Source organism: Heterostelium album (genome assembly GCF_000004825.1).
Source record: "Heterostelium album PN500 unplaced genomic scaffold PPL_scaffold9, whole genome shotgun sequence".
Lineage (NCBI taxonomy): Eukaryota > Evosea > Eumycetozoa > Acytosteliales > Acytosteliaceae > Heterostelium > Heterostelium album.
The window spans coordinates 1059678-1076417 of record NW_008805071.1 but is presented as its reverse complement, the minus strand read 5'-3'; the positions used below and the strand labels follow the sequence as shown (position 1 = coordinate 1076417).

General features: G+C 33.3%; 8 protein-coding genes across 8 annotated transcripts; 5 read left to right on the top strand and 3 right to left on the bottom strand.

Annotated features, from left to right (window-relative positions):
- Positions 1 to 298: 298 nt before the first annotated feature.
- Positions 299 to 1867, top strand: sepsecs (O-phosphoseryl-tRNA selenium transferase; the record flags this gene model as incomplete). Its single annotated transcript, XM_020579745.1, has 4 exons — positions 299 to 323; positions 361 to 413; positions 499 to 1088; positions 1177 to 1867. 4 exons carry the CDS (start codon positions 299 to 301, stop codon positions 1865 to 1867), a joined length of 1359 nt encoding a protein of 452 aa, XP_020430420.1.
- Positions 1868 to 1930: 63 nt separating this feature from the next.
- PPL_08945 (uncharacterized protein) lies at positions 1931 to 4227 on the bottom strand (the record flags this gene model as incomplete). Its single annotated transcript, XM_020579744.1, has 6 exons — positions 1931 to 1970; positions 2191 to 2828; positions 2934 to 3292; positions 3599 to 3716; positions 3799 to 3902; positions 4008 to 4227. 6 exons carry the CDS (start codon positions 4225 to 4227, stop codon positions 1931 to 1933), a joined length of 1479 nt encoding a protein of 492 aa, XP_020430419.1.
- Positions 4228 to 4582: 355 nt separating this feature from the next.
- On the top strand, positions 4583 to 6599 carry rpl24 (ribosomal eL24 family protein; the record flags this gene model as incomplete). The annotated part of the gene is made up of 5 exons (XM_020579743.1): positions 4583 to 4587; positions 4722 to 4797; positions 4881 to 5239; positions 6467 to 6485; positions 6591 to 6599. 5 exons carry the CDS (start codon positions 4583 to 4585, stop codon positions 6597 to 6599), a joined length of 468 nt encoding a protein of 155 aa, XP_020430418.1.
- Positions 6600 to 6977: 378 nt separating this feature from the next.
- On the top strand, positions 6978 to 7439 carry PPL_08943 (carbohydrate-binding domain-containing protein; the record flags this gene model as incomplete). Its single annotated transcript, XM_020579742.1, has 1 exon — positions 6978 to 7439. The coding sequence occupies one exon, from the start codon at positions 6978 to 6980 to the stop codon at positions 7437 to 7439; it is 462 nt and encodes a 153-aa protein (XP_020430417.1).
- Positions 7440 to 7738: 299 nt separating this feature from the next.
- rps8 (40S ribosomal protein S8) lies at positions 7739 to 8941 on the top strand (the record flags this gene model as incomplete). Its single annotated transcript, XM_020579741.1, has 3 exons — positions 7739 to 7742; positions 8012 to 8621; positions 8878 to 8941. 3 exons carry the CDS (start codon positions 7739 to 7741, stop codon positions 8939 to 8941), a joined length of 678 nt encoding a protein of 225 aa, XP_020430416.1.
- Positions 8942 to 9450: 509 nt separating this feature from the next.
- Positions 9451 to 10747, bottom strand: PPL_08941 (uncharacterized protein; the record flags this gene model as incomplete). The annotated part of the gene is made up of 4 exons (XM_020579740.1): positions 9451 to 9527; positions 9784 to 9815; positions 10411 to 10645; positions 10675 to 10747. The coding sequence occupies 4 exons, from the start codon at positions 10745 to 10747 to the stop codon at positions 9451 to 9453; spliced, it is 417 nt and encodes a 138-aa protein (XP_020430415.1).
- An 816-nt stretch (positions 10748 to 11563) lies between these two features.
- Positions 11564 to 14200, top strand: grp94 (heat shock protein Hsp90 family protein; the record flags this gene model as incomplete). Its single annotated transcript, XM_020579739.1, has 3 exons — positions 11564 to 11736; positions 11809 to 12318; positions 12415 to 14200. The coding sequence occupies 3 exons, from the start codon at positions 11564 to 11566 to the stop codon at positions 14198 to 14200; spliced, it is 2469 nt and encodes an 822-aa protein (XP_020430414.1).
- A 60-nt stretch (positions 14201 to 14260) lies between these two features.
- ddx47 (DEAD/DEAH box helicase) lies at positions 14261 to 16556 on the bottom strand (the record flags this gene model as incomplete). Its single annotated transcript, XM_020579738.1, has 2 exons — positions 14261 to 14273; positions 15238 to 16556. 2 exons carry the CDS (start codon positions 16554 to 16556, stop codon positions 14261 to 14263), a joined length of 1332 nt encoding a protein of 443 aa, XP_020430413.1.
- Between the last annotated feature and the right edge of the window lie 184 nt (positions 16557 to 16740).

The following is a 16740-nucleotide window of genomic DNA, read 5'->3' as shown; positions in this document are numbered from 1 at the left end:
CGAGATTTATAAAGTGATCAAGAATAAAAAATTTCGGGTTTATGTATTTATAAATTTAGGTTGTTCAACAATATCATTAATAATAATAACAAAATAATTATCAATTATTTGAAAGAAAGATCAGATTTAAATTATCACATATTTAATAACAACAGTGATCTATCATTATTTAAAAAAAGATCAAAAGAAATATCATGATTGATCAAAAACAAAAAATTAAAAAAAAAAAAACATATGAAGTTTTTTTAGTCATGATTTATGAATAGTTAATTTATATTAATTTATTAATATATAAAATATGAATCAAAAGAATTTAGAACTTTGTAAATCATTGATAAAAACAATCATATGTTGATCAAGCAACACAAGCAATCTCACAGTATAACTCATTGATTAATAACTTACTTTCACATGTATGTTTTATTTTTATTTTTTCTTTTTTTTTTTTTTATTTTGGTCATTTTTTAATTGATTATTGGAATTGAATTCATTCTATAGAGAAAGCTACCGGATGTTGGTTGGGATGACAATGTTATAGAATGGTTCATCAATGAGATCTCAATGATGGACTCGAACAATTTCATAGAGAATATCGGTGTTGGCGAACGTGAAGGTCGTCTCTACTCTCAGATTGTTGCACGTCGTCACTTTGGACTGGCACACGGCATCGGCCGCAGCGGTGATATCAACGAGCAACAACCGAAAGCAGCGGGATCCTCTCTCATTCAGAAACTGACAAACTACTTGGTGTTGGATGCTCTTAGGATTGCCGGCCTAGAGAAATCGATTGACGCCTGTCTCGTTCTGCCGATGGCCACAGGCATGACGATTGCACTCACCCTCATGACAATGAGACAGACCAAACCGAAAGCAACCTATGTTCTCTGGCCTAGAATCGATCAGAAATCATGTCTCAAATCGATCGTAACAGCATCTCTAACCCCCATCGTCATTGAGAATCAGCTGATCGACGATGTCATAACAACCAATCTTCAAACCATCGAAGAAACAATCAAATCACTCGGTGCCGAAAACATTCTATGCGTTATGTCAACTACATCTTGTTTTGCACCTAGAATACCTGATAAGTAAGTAGTAGCAGCAGCATACTTTTTGGAAAAGAGTAACTAACATTCAAAATATATTGTTGACAAACAAAAGAATTATAGAAATAAGTGAATTGTGTAAAAAGTATGATGTTGGACATGTTATTAATAATGCATATGGATTACAGTGTACAAAGATTACACATCAGATTTCACAGTCTGTAAGATTGGGTAGAGTTGACTATGTGGTGCAAAGTACCGATAAGAATTTCATGGTACCCGTTGGCGGTGCAATCGTAGCCAGTCCACTGGCAGAGAACATTGATCGACTCGCCAAGAACTATCCAGGTCGTGCCAGTGGCGCACCGATTCTAGATCTATTCATCACGCTTCTGTCAATGGGAAGAGCGGGATATCGTAGACTGCTCGACGAGCGCAAGCAACTACTTCCTTACTTTATCGATGAGATGAGTAAAGTTGTGAAGGAGGTGGGTGTCGGTAGAATTCTAAACACTCAGGCCAATACCATTTCATTCGGTATTGCAATTGACTCGAATGACGTCAGTAAGAGCGTGTTGGCAAAAGATAACATTTCAATGATTGGTTCAAAATTGTTTATGAGATCGTGTTCAGGTGCTAGAGTGATCGATGTACAATCGGGTCAAAAGAAATCGGTTGGTAACATCGATTTCAAAAACTATGGATCTCACATCGATAACTATCCCACCAGCTACCTTACTGTTGCTTGTGCAATCGGTATTACAAAAGAGGACATTGATCTTTTCAGTAAGAGATTAAAGAAAGTATTAATGAATAAATAAATAAACATTTTAGAGGGAATATAATTTATCAGTTTCATCTCTATACAAATATAAGTAGTTTTATTATAAAAGGCAACTCTGATCACATGTGAAAATCAATACACTGAAAGAAATAGAATAGAAAGATCCAACACATGATTGATAATCGACAGTTTCGAATCATATCCTTCGAATACTTTACAATTATAAAGATTTGCAATACAACCATTATCTATATCAATTCCGAATTTACAGCTTCGTAATAGATTAAATTAAAATTAGTAACCAATAATATATAAAATAAAAAAAAACCAAACCATTTTAGCTAATTAATTAACACTTACCATTCTTTACTACGACTACTATCATTATTATTATATTTCGATTGTAATTCACTTAGCAGTTGTGAACCGTTGAAACCACAGTTTCTTGAAAGTGTAACAATTAGTGAATGTAAACTATCGATGATGGTGTCGACTACCAATGATTCCTTTGGTGATAGGTCGAGCTCCGATTTCAGCGACTCCAAGTGACATGCCAAAGACATCTCCATTGCACCGCCACCAACGACAACATTGCCACCAGATTTCGCAATCCTGTCAATCACTTTGATCGTATCTCTCAATCCAATCTCTGCTTCCTCCAGAAATATACTTGTAGATCCACTTAATAATATAGTTCCAAATTTTGATTTATTATTATTATTATTACTACTATTGTTGCTTTTGTTGCTGTTGTTATTATTCTCACTACTATTATCACTATTCATTGTAAATAATTGGTATTTTTCATTATCTATCAATATTTGTTTGAATGTATCACATCTACCATAGAATTGTATGTCCTCTGCTAGATCCAGTAGTGTTGATTGTATCTCACCACCCAATGCACACTTTATCCTATTCATAGTTTGACCATCAACTCTACCACTACACTGTATACCATGTTTAACAAATTCCTGTGTTGCAAAATCACCTATACTCTTTATATTTAATAAACAAATTGGGTGCAATTAGTATTATTATTATTATTGTTATTAATATTTAAGAAACAATAACAAAACACATTAAACATAATTATAACATACTTTTGTTGATAATACAACATTAATATTATTCTTATAGATATTATCGAGTTGATTTAAAAATAGATTCCTCTCTAAATCTATGAATTGTTGATATTGATTCATGCTGTTGATCTCTAAAGTTGCATATTCCTTTTGATGTTTCAACTCTACATTGATGTCCAACAATAGAATCTTTGGTTTACTAATGAACCTTGGTAGACTACTCGATCCAGCATATGAGAATGTTTGTTTAAATAAAATACCATCTATTACTCTATAAACAAATGTATTACCATCATCATCATTATTATTACTACAATTATTCTTTGTACCAATAATCGATTGTATACTATAATTATTTATATCTAAATTATCTATTCCTATAATATTAATTAAACTATAGTTATAACAAGTTTTAATTAATAAATATTCATATTAATATAACATAATAATATACATTACTCTTTAATGATATTAAAAGATAAATGATGATCAAATAAAACATTTCCAGCTAAACTTGTTTTGATAGTCGATTTTAGAGTTTCATCACATTTTATATCTATTTTCAATTTGTTTCCGTTGAAATATTGATTGATCGACTTTTTACATTTCTAAGATCGATAGATAGAAGTTTATAAATAAAAAGTTATTATTGAGATTTAAAACAAAATAATATGAAAACAAACTCACATTTAATACATTGACAATTAATTGTGGATCAAGATTAAGTGTTGTAAGCATAGATGAACATCGCTTTAATATCTGATTCAATAACAATATGATTTGACCTACACCATTACCATGCTTTAATATAAATATAAATATGAAATTAATGTTAATCAATCTATAGTTCTAGAAGATAATTATTTCAACGAAATTCAAATACTAAGAAAAGAAAAGGTACCTTTTGTTTATGTTTTAAAAGAGGATCAAGTAGAATATGATAGATAGGTGAATCAATATTTAATGATCTAACTATTGTCATTGAATCTAATAAAATTAAATAAATAAATAAATAAATAAACTATTGTTCAATTATTGAAATACTATTCATATTCTAGAAAAACAACAACAATTATAACTATAAAAACAAACCTTTTGTAACAACACTATTTAATGTTGAAATTAAAGATGGATTATCATAGTTTGTTGAACCATCTTCTTGTTTATCATCGCTAATTCTACTGATAATCTTTACACCTGAATAAGGTCCGAAACTATCAATCAAATAACTTGCAATCAATTCCAATTCTTTACAATTCTCAACTATTCTTTCATTTAAAACATTATAATTATTATTATTATTATTATACATTTATATCTAATATATAATAGTTTGATTGATTGATTAAAAGATTGATAAAGAGCAGCAACACATTATAATGTATTGACTGATTGTTTGTGACTTAGACAAATTGAAAAACTATGTCGATTTTTCGTAGTTCAGTTGAAATTCAAAATATTATTTTTTCGAAATTTTTATTTTCATTTTTCAAAATTGCTCAGTGTTGTGGGGTACTCACTGGCTGTGATCCTCTGTGTCGCTGAGCCTGCAATCCAGCACACGCACACACCACTCACTCTCATTCTCTGTCACAATAGCAATCGATATCCTCGTTCACTAGTTTTCTTCTCTCAATCATCAGATCATTAAGGGGATTCAATAAAAAATGAAGTATGTAGAAAGAAATAGAAATGATAATACTTGTTAAGAGTTATCATCGTAGATAGAAGATAGATAGACAGGTCAACAGATGATTAACATAGTTCATTCTCTACCCTACCCACCTACCTAATCTAACATTATAGGACTGGAATTTGCAATTTCTCAGAGTTCAAGATCTATCCAGCTAAGGGAATCAAGTTTGTCCGTGGTGACTCAAAGGTTTGTTATACGTTGTTTGAGATTACAAAGTCAGTTAGAAGCTAATTATCATCTCCACACATACATTACTACACAACATATAGACTTTCCACTTTATCAACGGTAAGGTCGAATCTCTCTTCTTCAGAAAGATCAACCCAAGAGATATCCCATGGACCTCTGTCTACCGTAGAATCAACAAGAACGTTTCAGTCGAGACTGGTGCCAAGAAGAGAACCAAGAAGACTCAAAAGTTCGAGAGATCCATCGTTGGTGCTTCCTTGGAAGTCATCAAGCAAAAGAGAGAGCAAAAGCCAGAGTTCCGTGCTGCTCAACGTGAGGCCGCCTTGAGAGACATCAAGGAGAAGAAGAAGGCTGCCGCCTCCACCAAGGCTGCTGCCCCAAAGGCTGCCGCTGCCAAGAAGGATGCCCCAAAGACCACCAAGACTGCTGCCAAATCCAAGTAAATTAATGGTGTTTTTTAATGTTCCCCTTAAATATGAATAAAGTATTATAAAAAAAAACAAAACTACTTTCCTACTACTATTTTTATCATTATACATTATGCTGATCGAACAAACAAACAAAAGTACACATCATTAGATATAGAAAGTCATATTGGTTATTTGCACAGAGTTTATTTTTATCATTGTCAGATTCAAAATCAATGAGATGAACATCATAATTGGTTAGTTATAATATCTTATAAGAGATACTGTTGTTATTGATTTATTTGGTCACCAAAACTTATGATTTTCATTGATTTATTCAATCTCCTCACAAGTATTTTAAACTTTTCATAATACTCAGTTTGGATAAGGTCTTTCTTTAATTAATTTAAACTGTACCGATCACCGAGAATCTAAAGATTATAAAAGGATCACAATATTACCAAATCCATTTCAAATTTGATTAGGAGAATATTAGATTAAAATAAAAAATATTAATGCTATGTTATATAAATGATTCTTATTATATGTTGAAATGTAGTTTCACTGAATCCTTCATCGTAAAATCAGTTGAACCATTCAAATAAAGTCTGAATGTCCAATACTGGAAGAATTACTATAGGATATTCCATTCATGTTGGAGCAAGGAATATTTGTTCCTGAATGTCCATTGTTGGAAGTATTTTGAGTACAACTATTGGTTCAATCTGCGCTGGTGTAGGTCTCACTTGTTCATGAAGGTGAATTGGTAGTAGCACCCAAGTTGGCCCTGGGCGCTCTTGTGCTTGGGTGTGAAGTTGAATTAGAAGTAGGAGTGCCTAGTCCTGTGATTTGGTATTTCTACAGTACATAGTTGCCACTAAATTTGGATTCATTCCGTATATAACATGTAGACTATTTTCGTTCATAATAGTTTCCACCTAATCCTTTAACTTGTATAGATGATATCCGAATTGTCTTTAGAAATATGCACTACTTATGTCTAATTCGGAAATGCTGTTGGAGGTAGGTTCAACAGACTTTACAATTAGGGACGCAATAAAACTACACTCTATATCATTATATATAGAATAAAAATAAATAAATAATTTTCATTGTTGTGATTTATTTATCCACAGAAAAGAATAAAAAACAATTTCACACATATGACTGAACTGAGAAAAATAGTAATGATTTTTATTCATTTAAATAAAAAAGTTCAACCAAAAGTAAAGATGTTAATTTAATCTATTTTTTTTTAGTTTATTAGCAACTTTCTTTGTTTCTAATTATTAATAATTAATATTGAAAGAATTAAAATATTTTATTTTAAGAATATATTACTACCTTTTTCAAATAGTCATAATTATCATTTTTTAATTTTAGTATTATTAAAAAAAAAATTATAAAGTAATTTTTTTAAATTTACTAAATTATATTATTATTGTTGTAATATAAAGTATCCATTTATTCCTGTAATTATTACCAATATTATTTAAAATCACAAGTATTTTTAAATTTGACTAACAAATAATTGTGGTGTATTATGTGTGTTAATGATGAATCAAACTATGAGTTTTAGAGATATTTATTAATATCTACTAATAATTATCAATTATCTATTATTTTTATAACTTTGAATGTTATAATTATGGTTTACAAATAAGTATTTAAAGAAGTTATCAAACTTGTAAATTTCATTCAAAACAAAATATAAATATAAATCTAAAATCAACTTTACAATAATATTTCTAGCTAAATAAATAAAAAAGAATGAAGTTTACAAGTTTTGCCTTTTTGTTGGTTGCCATTACATGTTTGTCAGCAGTCTCTGCGACATGGCAACAAGTTTGTGGATCGAATGTCTGTGGTGTCGGTCAAGTCTGTGTGTGTCGTGATGGTGTCAGCAACTGTGTCTTGTTAGATCAATGTCACGATGTTGCAATCGTTCAGACTATTGAACGTACTTGGGAAGAGAATGGAGTACCATTCACACTCTACCGTGTTCATGTTGTCAACTATGCACCAATGACACTCCAACAAATCGTTATTGAAACCGACTGTACCTTGAACCCACGTGACAACAACTCTGTCTGGAATATCATTTACGATCACGGATACTTCCTCCTCCCACAATACGCTCAAGGTATCAAACCAGGTCAAACCTTCACCTTTGGTTACATCGATCACGGTAGAGTCGCTCCAAACCTCTTCATCAAAGCACTCACCTATTAAATAACTTATCATTTCATTTAAAATATATTAATAAATATAAATAAATATTAAATATAAATCAAATTCTATAATTGTTTTGTTATTTTAATTAATTTATTGTGTTAGATGACATTCTGCATAACTTTATGATTTGAGTCCTGTAAAAATTTCAAGTAACGTTGAATTTTGAAGTTTTCAATTTTTTGATTTTTTTAGCATTTCGCATTCGCTTGTGTGAGTGCCCACACCAAGAGTGTACATATGTAAAAAACTCACAGTTTTAACGTCCCTTTTCCACCTCGTTTCACAGACACAATAACATGGGTATATATCTTTGAAATATTTCTATCACCTTGAATCTATGTCACATCCATCCATCTATCATCATAATCCACAGGTTAACAGGATATAGTATTGTCGCTATAGGAAAGAAAGAAACAAAACATAATAAAAGAATAGAAACAGAGATTGATACAGGTTAGAAAGATGATAATGTGGATGGATTGATAGGTTTGATGGTGAAAAGATTTACATTTAGATTTAGAAATATTGTTGTTAACATAAAGTATCAAATCTACTATTTTGATAAATAGGTATTTCACGTGATTCATTGCACAAGCACAGAAAGACCGGTGCTGCTCGTAAGCCAAACTACAAGAAGAGAAAGTACGAGTTAGGTAGACAAGCTGCCGAAACCAAGATTGGTGACAAGCGTGTCAGACCACTCAGAGTCCGTGGAGGTCACCTCAAGTTCAGAGCTCTCCGTCTCGAGACTGGTAACTTCTCATGGTCCTCAGAGAGAGTCACCCGTAAATGCCGTATCCTCAACGTCGTTTACAACGCCACCTCTAACGATTTGGTCCGTACCAACACTTTGGTCAAGGGATCCATCATCCAAATCGATTGTACCCCATTCAAGCAATGGTATGAGCAACACTACGGTATGGCTCTCGGTAAGAAGAAGGCCGCCAAGAAGGACGCCGAAGAGAAGACTGAAGTCAAGAAATCAAAGTCTGTATTGAGACGTATTGCCCAACGTTTAAAGACCAGAACTTTGGAAACCGCTTTGGAGAACCAAGCCACCGACGGTAAGTTCTACGCCAAGATCACCTCACGTCCAGGTCAAGTTGGAAAGTGTGATGGTACCATCCTCGAAGGAAAGGAGTTGGAGTTCTACGCCAAGAAGATCCAAAAGAAGAAGAAGTAAACAAATCTTTTTCAGCAACTCTTCAAGAACCATTATTTACAATAAATGATCCCAAAAAATACCCATATAAATTAAACCTTTTAATTATATCTCTCTCTTTTAAACAATTATTTGATCAATATATTTTTAAACTCGACAATCAGATCAGATTACTTATAAATAATCTAACAATCAGTCAAATCAAATAACACACAAGTGATTGTATTGTTATAAATATTAATCAGCATTCAATTTTCTTTTTTTTTTTTTCAGTTACATCTACAAGTTAATTGGATTCAATCTACAATTTAAACAAAATGATCATTTTGTTCCATAAGTTATAGTTTCAATTTGGCGGTTGGAAACATGTTATGAACTTAAATAAATATTTATCAATATCTTATGATGTTATAAATTATCATTTTCCATTTTTAACTTAACAAAAATCACACACAGTTTTAGTTTGTTCAAAATTGGATTGGAAAATTCCAAAAGGTGAGCAAGTGATCGAATTGATATTATAGTGAATGTGGCACCCAAAAAAATAACAAATTTCAGACTTATCAGTTCAAAAAAAAACATGAAAAAATCAAAAATTTGCACAATTCACAATAATAAAAAAAAAACATTCCTTGCTTCCCATTCCACACAACAACCTCTCATAAAGTAAACTTAGCATTAGCAAAACAAAAATTGAGAGAGAATTCAAAGATAAAGAAAGAAAGACAAATAACTATCTATAGATAATCAATCAATCAATCAACTAATTAGTTACTTAGTAATAATAATACTCATAGTAATTAAAATTAGTATATTTTTAAGCTTCGTTCAGAATTGATTACTATATTAAGCTATTAATTTGGATAGATGTAAGAAATATAAAAAGACAAGACAACAACCATCACCAACGACCACAACCACCACTATAAATTATACATATACACAACAACCACTGCGCACTCAAATGCAAATAAACACATATGTTGTGTTTTTTTTTTTTTTTCGTCATTCACCAGGATTGTAAGGTGTGATAAAAAAAAAAAAAAAAAACAAATCATCTTAAACAAACCAACAACACAACAAATTGTACAACGATAGAGAAAATGGCAGCAACAACAATAACAACTAACAATATCATATTTTAAATGTTTGTCTTGACAAAGCAAAACCAAAAAATACATAAACAAACATCAGATTTCATTTGAAAATTACTTTATATATTTATATTATTTGCCTCCATATCCATATTTATAATTAAATATTTGTTATTTATATATATTTTAATTTATTTTTAAATAGAAATAAATATTAATTTAATTTTAAATATTAAAGTTTAGAAAAAAACAAAACAATATAGAGATAAAAGATTATTATTTTTGGAAAAAACAAACAATATATATAGTATAGCAATTTAAACTTGCTTTTTAGCTTATAAGTTATTTTAGGAATCAATTTGTTGTTTTTTTTTATAACGATATTTAAAAGAAAGAATGGGACGTCAACATCATCATCATCATCATCATCATAAAAGTCATGGTTGGTCGAATTGTTGTATCGCGCTGAATACGATCTGTTTCTTAATCACTTTGATTGCAGGTGCTGTCATTGTCGGTGTGCTGTTGCGTCCGTCGATGGAGTATATCGACGGTTGGCGTCGAATCAACTGCACGCTCGATTCGCAGGACATCGGCAGCTGGTGTCAGCAGAGCAAGACCTGTCAGCAATCGACCAACCAGATTCAATTCCCCTCGTACTTTTACGACAACGGACATCGTTTCCCTTTCGAGTACGACGCGAACGACTCACCGTTTGACGACAGCGGATCGTCCGAACCGGCACCACCCAATACCTGTCCGACAAGCGCCAACACCCCGTGCTACAACGGCACCATCGGATTCCACTATCAGGCGAGCAACGACAGCCTGCTCAACTACAACCAATCGCTGTATGTCGCTGGCGAATACAAGAATGCATACTCGTTCGTCTATCACTTCAATCAGACATTCCATTGCTGGATCGACGTCAGCAACGACACCAGAGTCTCTGTACTACCAATACCCAAATATTCACCAGGAGGTGCAATTGCCACCGCCATTCTCTTTTCATTTTCACTGCTATGTCTAATTCTACTGTTTATTTTCATTTCGATTCGTTGTTTCTGTAGAGGTCATGAATATCAACCTATTTATATTAATTAATATCAATCATATTTTTTTTCTTTTGTATAATTATAACGATCCACTCACCATTCAATCCCAATCAAAAATCCAATTTTCTATTTATAGAATTAATTTCTTTATTATATACATTCAAATCGAATCATAAATTAGAAATAACTAAATAATAACAATAATAATTATCAATTACAAAGGAATATCGTGTGTTTATAAACGATTTACATAAATATAAATATTCCAATATGGATACGATAAACATATTTTTTGTAACTTTTAATAATAATACGAATCCAATCATAAGATACTATCAGTAGTAATAAATCAATTAACCATATCAACATCACAGCTACTAATACAGAACCAACCAATTTAATTAAATAAAAATCAAAAAGAATAATATATTTTTTTTTTTAATTATCCACTAGATCAACGTTTATTTTTGTTTTGGTTAAATTTCGTTTTGAGATGCCACGCTTGCTATGATCGTTAATTTGCAATTCTGCTAAAATAAGAAGGAAGTGGTTTATCGTGACGATGCATTCATTTTTTGGCGTTTTTTCAATTTTTTTTTTTTTTTAATTTTTTTTTTTTTACAGGCAATGAATGAAGGTGACGAGGCAGGAAAAGATTTATATGGTGGGAGATCTCCATACGTGCACAAACCATTTTTTTTTTTTAAATTTAATTTAGTGTTGTATTATTATTATTATTATTCATTTATTTATTTGTTGATATCTGACTGATATTTTATCAACCAAATAGATTTTGATTAAAATAAAAAGATGTCAAAGTTAAATTTATTTTTAACTATTTTATTTGCATTGATTGCATTGTCGCTTCTGGCACCAACCAGAGCCATCGACCAAGATGACGCCGCCAGAGAGACCCTTAAAGTAGACCTCGATATGAAAGGTCCAAAAGTACCACTTCAAACCGATTCAGAAGTAGTTCAAAGGTAACTAAATAATCAAAAAAGAAAAACATATATTAGTTAAGTTATTAACAAAATAAACAACAAATAAAACAGAGAAAATGAAGCAATTAAATCCGAGGGATTCAGTGTTGCCGAACAACAATTTATTGAGGAACAATCAGAGAAATTCAAGTTCCAAGCAGAGGTAAACAAGTTGATGAATATCATTATCAATTCGTTGTACTCAAAGAAGGAGATTTTCTTGCGTGAGTTGATTTCCAATGCCTCCGATGCGTTGGACAAGATTCGTTTCTTGGCTCTTACCAACCCATCGTTGTTGGGTGAGGGTGATCAAGCCAACCTCGATATCAGAATCATGATCGACAAGGTCAACAAGTACATCCATATCATCGATAGAGGTGTCGGTATGACCAAGGACGAGCTCGTCAAGAACTTGGGTACCATTGCCCAATCCGGAACCAAAGAGTTCATCAAGAAGGTAACTGAATCCAACGATCCAAAGAACTCATCGAACTTGATCGGTCAATTCGGTGTTGGTTTCTACTCACTCTTCTTGGTTGCTGACAACGTCATCGTAACCTCAAAGTCAAACGAAGATGACCAGTAAGTAAACTAACTAACTAAATAATAATAATAATAATAACAATGTTTAAAATCTAATTCATTCATCATCTTCTTTTTTTTACTTACTATAATCAGATATATTTGGACTTCAACTTCTGAAAATGAATTCTCAATTGTTAAGGATCCAAAGGGAAATACTTTGGGTAGAGGTACAAAGATTTCAATGCATATCAAGGACGACAGTTTGGAATTCTTGAACCAAGATACTATCAAGTCATTGGTTAAGAAGTACTCACAATTCATCAACTTCCCAATTTCAATGTATGTATCTCACCAAGAGGATGCACCAGAGGAAGAGACTCCAATCGATGCCAAGCCAGTCGACGAGACTGAAGTCAAGGTCGAGGAAGAGGAAACCACCGACGAGCAAGAGGAGGAAAAGTCGTTGATCGACGACGCTCCAAAGCCAGCAGAGAAGAAGAAGATCGATGTCTTCGACTGGGAGATTGTCAACGATCACAAGCCACTCTGGGTCCGTTCACCAAAGGAAATCACCGAAGAGGAATACAATGAATTCTACAAGACTCTCTCCAAGGGAACCGAGAATCCATTGGCTCACTCCCACTTTGTCACCGAGGGAGACACCGAATTCCGTTCGATCATCTACATTCCAAACACCCCACCAGCCAATCTCTTTGATCCAGAGGCAATCATCGACGGTTTGAAGTTGTTTGTCCGTCGTGTATTCATCACCGACAGCATGAAGGATCTCGTTCCATCGTGGTTGCGTTTCCTCCAGGGTATCATCGATTCCGACGATTTGCCATTGAACGTCTCTCGTGAGATTCTCCAACAACACAAGATCCTCAAGAAGATCAAGGACACCTTGGTCAAGAAGTTCATCAAGCTCGTCCAGGATCTCTCGAACAACGAAGACAAGACCGTCTACCAAAACTTCTACAAGAAGTACGGAAACAACTTGAAGTTTGGTGTCATCGAAGAGACATCAAACACTCACAACAAGAATCGTTTGATCAAGTTGTTGATGTTCCCATCATCCAAGGATGAATTCACCACTTTCGAGAACTACGTCTCCAGAATGAAGGAGGGACAAGAACAAATCTACTTTATCTCTGGTAAGTCAAAGGAGACTTTGAAGTCATCGCCATTGATCGAACAAGCTTTGAAGCGTGGTTACGAAGTCATCTACATGGTTGACCCAATCGACGAGTATTTGATTCCACAGATCACCACCTACAACAACAAGAAGTTGACCAATTTGGCTCGTGAGGGTGTCAAGTTTGAGGATGCCGTCGCCGACGAAGAACAAGAGAAGCAAGTCGCCGAAGAGTACAAGCCACTCACTGATTTCCTCCAGAAACAACTCGGAAAGAAAGTAGAGAAAGTAGTCATCTCCAAGATTCTCGCTGATTCACCATGTGTTCTCGTCACCAATCAATGGGGTGTCACTGCCAACATGGAGCGTATCATGAAGGCTCAATCGTTCGGTAACGCCCAAGAGGACAACTACATGGCCATGATGAACAAGAAGATAATGGAAATCAATCCAGATCACACTTTGATCAAGCAACTCCTCTCAAGATTGAATGAGTTTGGTGCCGACGACGAAGTCGCCAAGGTCTCTGCTCAAGTTCTCTTTGAAACCTCTTCACTTTCCTCAGGATACATTGTTGAGAACCCATCGAATTTCGCCAACTGGATCTACAAGATGATGGAAGTCAGCGGTGAAAAGATCAAGGAAGCCTCATTCAAGGTTGAAGAAGAAGAACAACAACAAGCTCAAGAACCAGAAGTTGAAATGTACGACGAACCAGAAGAAGATGTTCTCGATGTAACAATTGACGAAAACAACAATATGGACATCCCAGCTGCTTCAATCAAGGGTCACGATGAACTTTAAAATAAAATAAAATAAAATTATAATATTATATACAATTAATTAAATCTCAAATTTCATAACTTATTTTGGTCCACTATTAAAAAATATAACATTCATCACATTACTTTTCATCTTCCTTCCCACAAGTTATTAAAAGTTTTGTCCAGTTTGAAACATGTTACAATTTTATTATCTATAAAAGCTAAAATGAATTCTTTTTTTCCTTTTTATTTCAGTTGCATCTTTGTCTTGAAAACAAATACCTAGGTATTAAATTAAACAAAATATATTTATCCTTTTCTTTACTAATTGTTTTATTACTATTCTTGTACACAAAAAGAACTAAGGAAATCATAATGATTTCTTTTCATTAAATATCAGAAGGTGGTTAATTTTATTATTGTCAGTGTTATTATTATGAAGATGTCTACTGGAGAATCCTGTCTATAGTTTGTAAAAATTCTATTTATATATAATTGTAAATGGTATTTGAAAAAAGACCAGAGTTGATAAATAGTATTTAAAACTACCATTTACATCAGACAACTATTAGTCAACTTTTCATTCTATATAATATAATCTTCCTTTGGAAATTCAGTCATGTATCTTGGACAAGGAATTGATAAGAGAGGTGGTTTAAATTTCTTCTGCACCATATCTCAAGAAAGAGAAATTATCAACTCTTTTTGAAAACATATCATCAACTTTCTTTTTATTATAATATCATAGTCACAACACTAACAATAATCAATCTGGATCCATCATGATAGAAAAATAAATAAAATAAATAGAGATTTTGTTTCTTATATTAATCACTTGTTATTAAATATTTATAAAGATTGTTTTGAAATATGAGTCAAATTGTAAATTTAAGAAGTTTTAAGTACAGTATACTTTTCAATACTTGAATTCTTCCATTATTTTTCTGGTCACTCAGTGTATCCTTGGTTTGAAAACAAATAAGTAATATACTAAAGATAGAGAAAAAGGATGGTTGTTCAATAAATAATTAATTAAAAATATCTTTATTTTACCATGTCCTGTTGTTACTTTAATACTTTTTCTTTTTAATAACTTTCTTTTCAACTTTTCTTTTCTTCAAATGACCTGTTGATTGTTCAGAGTCGTCCATCGAACGTTTCTCTTTCTCTGAAAGTCCAGCCTCTTTAATTTCGTTGGTTGCAACACGGATTGCTTCGTTGACACGCTCTGAAAATACTAATACCGATTCTTGCTCTGTTGGGAATTCCTCTAGTTTCTGTTCGAGTGCATGTTCGATTCTCAGGTAGATCTCGACATCGTATTGAGTTACCAGTGTGACGGCACGACCTGTACGACCAGCTCTAGCAGTTCTACCGACACGATGCATATACTCTTTCGAGCTTACGGGAACATCGTAGTTGATGACCAAATCGACCGAGGGAATGTCCAGACCACGCGCAGCAACGTCGGTAGCCACCAGAATATCCATTGTTTGTGCCTTGAATTTGTTGAGTGACGACAGACGTTTCGATTGATCCATCTGACCGTTGATAGGAATCGCCTTGAACGAAAGATTTCTCAGCATTATAGCCAACTTTGTGGATGCAGCGCACGTCGATGTGAAGATAATCACCGAGTTACCGGCGAGTTCATTCAAAATATAGGTGAGATAGCACTCCTTGTGTTTGTATGGAATGAAAATGTATTCCTGTTGTAAAGTATCGACTGTCGAGTATTTGGTTGCCACTTGAATCTTCACCGGATCGTTTAGCGATGCACGTTGCAACTTGGCAACTTTCGATGTCATCGTAGCAGAGAACAAGAATGTATTACGATCCTTTGGGATCACCTTGAGAATGGTATTGATCTCCTCCTCGAAATCCATACCCAGCAGACGATCGGCTTCGTCCATAACAAAGTATTTCAGCGTTTTCAAGTTGAAGCCTTTGGTGTTCTCCAAGTGGTAGACAACACGACCCGGTGTTCCAACGATGATATGTGGCTTCTTGGCGAGTGCCATCGATTGAGACATCGTGTCGATACCACCGACCAACACGGCGCACTTCACACCGATAACGGCACCGAGTGCCTCTATCTGATCGCTAATCTGCACGGCCAACTCTCTGGTCGGCGCGAGAACCAAACCAAAGAGACCCGACGGCTTGGCAAGCAGTGCCTGCAGCATAGGTATCGAGAAAGCCGCAGTCTTACCGGAACCGGTCTGTGCCAAACCAACGATATCCTTACCGGCCAACGCCTCAGGTATTGCTTTTCTCTGAATCTCTGTTGGATTCTTGAATCCCAACTTTTTACATGCCTCTACAATCTGTGGATCTACACCCAACTTTTCGAAAGTAACAACTGTATCTTCTTCTGGATTTTCAATCAATGCCATTCTTTATATAAAATTAACTAATTATAATATAAATAAATATTTAAAAGTAATAAATAAAGATATAATATTAATATTAATCAAATAAAACAAAAAAAAACTAGTACAAATAAAATTGTGAAATTTGTTCGAATTTGTATAATTAAAAAAAAACGTTATCGTTTTTTTGGAAAATAAAAATTAATTA